Below are 2,186 nucleotides of genomic sequence, written 5' to 3'. Positions count from 1 at the left end.
CCTAAATGACATTTAATTTCTTTTGGGTTATGTAGTGTGAATACATAGATAAGCAACTTTTTTTAGTCTTTTTTTATATTTTGACTTGTTTCTGTCTCGTCATGCTTCCATTTTAATCTTGTTTCTTCTCTCCCATCTTTCGTGTCTTTTCATCTGTCCTGCTCCTTTCACTCCGTCTTCTTTTTGAAATATTTTAACAAACCGATAGTAAAACGATTTGCATGGTGGTGCAGTGGTTGCATGTTCTTTTTGTGCTTGTGTGGGTTTTCCCAGATACTTCGGTTTCCTCCCACATGTTAAGTTCATTGACAACTATAAATTGTCCCTATAGGTGTAAGTGTGAGTGAATGGTTGTGTCTCTTTGTCTCTGTGATGGACTGAAGAGATGTCCAGGGTACACCCGCCTCTCGCACTGTGACTGCTGGTATAGTAACCAACTCCCCACGGCCCAGAGAAAAGAAGGGCTTAAAAGAAAATTGATGGAACTCACGTTCACCTTCCAGCAGATTTCAGCAGTCACAGCCTTCATGAGGTGACTTCACATACAATACAACTTATTTAGTAAAACTTTTTTCTTTGTGCTAATTAAATGCCTCGGCTGCTCTTTTGGACCTCTCATTTCTAGGATTCATTGAATCATTTATGTTAAACCATCAGCCTTCACTCTCAGAAGGAGCACTTCCTCTTTATCTGTGAAGCGCGAGTACAAAAGGCGACATGGCCGCAGCCCTCTCCATTCTCTTCCTTCTGTCTTTCACGTCAACCTTCCCTCCTCCACAGAAACTCGTCTCGTCATGGGGAACTTTGCCGCCAACGAGGGACTCTCTATCTTTGTTATTGTGAGTAGATTCATTACCGTATGGCGCAGTTAGGAGTTTCAGCAGGGTTTAAAAAATTTTTCAATCAGGGGCGATTCTTTTCCACAAAAGGTTAAAAGTGCTGCATCACTTTATGGATATTTGTATCTGATTCTTTAGGATTTAGAAAACCAATGAAAGATCAAGTTTTTAATTATAGTTTCTCTTTTTGGTGTTTTTTCAATTGCTTCTTCGTTGAAGCCTCTTTAAAATAATGTTTCCCTCTGGATAGTGACAGATAAAACAAGATTGCAGATGTTTTATTCAGGCTGAAGTTTAATGGCAGAGATGTGACAGAATGAGTCCAACATACTCAGAGTCCTGTGAGCTGAAACATGCAGCTGGAGTTCTCTGACGTCTTCCTGCAGACCTAATTATAAACTTGTCTGTCTGCAACATGACGTCGACATGTTGGGGTGAGAAGTTCAGTTATCTGGGAGAGACTCGGAGTAGAACCGCTGCTCCTCCACATCAAAAGGAGCCAGCTGAGGTGGTTCATGCATCTGTTAAGGATGCTCACTGGATGCCTCCCTAGGAGGTGTTCTGGATGAGTTCAACTGGGAGGAGACCTCATGGAAGACCCAGGACACGCTGGAGAGACTATGTCTCTGGGAGCGCCTTGGAGTCCTCCCAGAAGATGGACGGATGTTTCTCTGTGGTTTTATCGGCTTCACTCAAAATGAACCAAACCACATCCATAAAAAGACATCCATCATCAAGTGGGATGTTATCAACCATCCATCATCTTTACCCACTTCTTCCTTTCTGGGTCACGGGGTCACTGGTGCCCATATCCAGAAGTCACTGCACGAGAGGTTGGGGACACCCTGGAGTGTCCAGAGAAAATCCACACATGCACGAAGGTCATTTGTATTTTATTTTTGCAATTTACTTTTTGTAGAGTAACATCCCTGGGCGGCATGGTGGTGCAGTTGGTAGAGTTGCTGCCTCTCAACAAGAAGGTGGCCAGATCAAATCACGGCCAGGGGCCCTTCTGGGTGAAGTTTGTATGTTCTCTCTGTGCATGGTACTGTAACTCTAAATTGTCCCTAGGTGTGAGTGAGAGAGTGAATGGTTGTTTGTCTCGTTTGTCTCTATGCGTCCCTGTGATGGATTGGAGACCTGTCCAGGGTGTCCCCCACGTATCGCACAGTGACTGCTGGATATGGACACCAGTGACACCCATGACCCGATAAAGGAAGAAGCTAAAGATAATGGATGGATAGATGATGGATGGAGGATGGATGTATGGATAGAGGGAGGGAGTATATATGAATGGATGGATGGATGGATGGATGGATGGATGGATGGATGGATGGATGGATGGAT

The 2,186-nt window shown here is 43.8% G+C and overlaps 1 protein-coding gene across 1 annotated transcript in view; it reads left to right on the top strand.

Moving 5' to 3' along the window:
- Window positions 1-794: 794 nt before the first annotated feature.
- The window catches only part of LOC119428872 (cytochrome b-245 heavy chain), a 24,117-nt gene continuing 22,725 nt past the window's right edge, over window positions 795-2,186 (top strand). The window contains exon 1 of the mRNA XM_037696565.1: window positions 795-839. Coding sequence (XP_037552493.1) covers window positions 795-839 — 45 coding nt within the window. The remainder of the gene's footprint in view (window positions 840-2,186) is intronic.

The sequence above is a fragment of the Nematolebias whitei genome, chromosome 23, assembly GCF_014905685.2.
Source record: "Nematolebias whitei isolate Nwh7 chromosome 23, NemWhi1, whole genome shotgun sequence".
NCBI classification, from domain to species: Eukaryota; Metazoa; Chordata; class Actinopteri; order Cyprinodontiformes; family Rivulidae; genus Nematolebias; species Nematolebias whitei.
The sequence above is the reverse complement of the archived record's forward strand: the minus strand, read 5'-3'. Positions and strand labels throughout refer to the sequence as shown.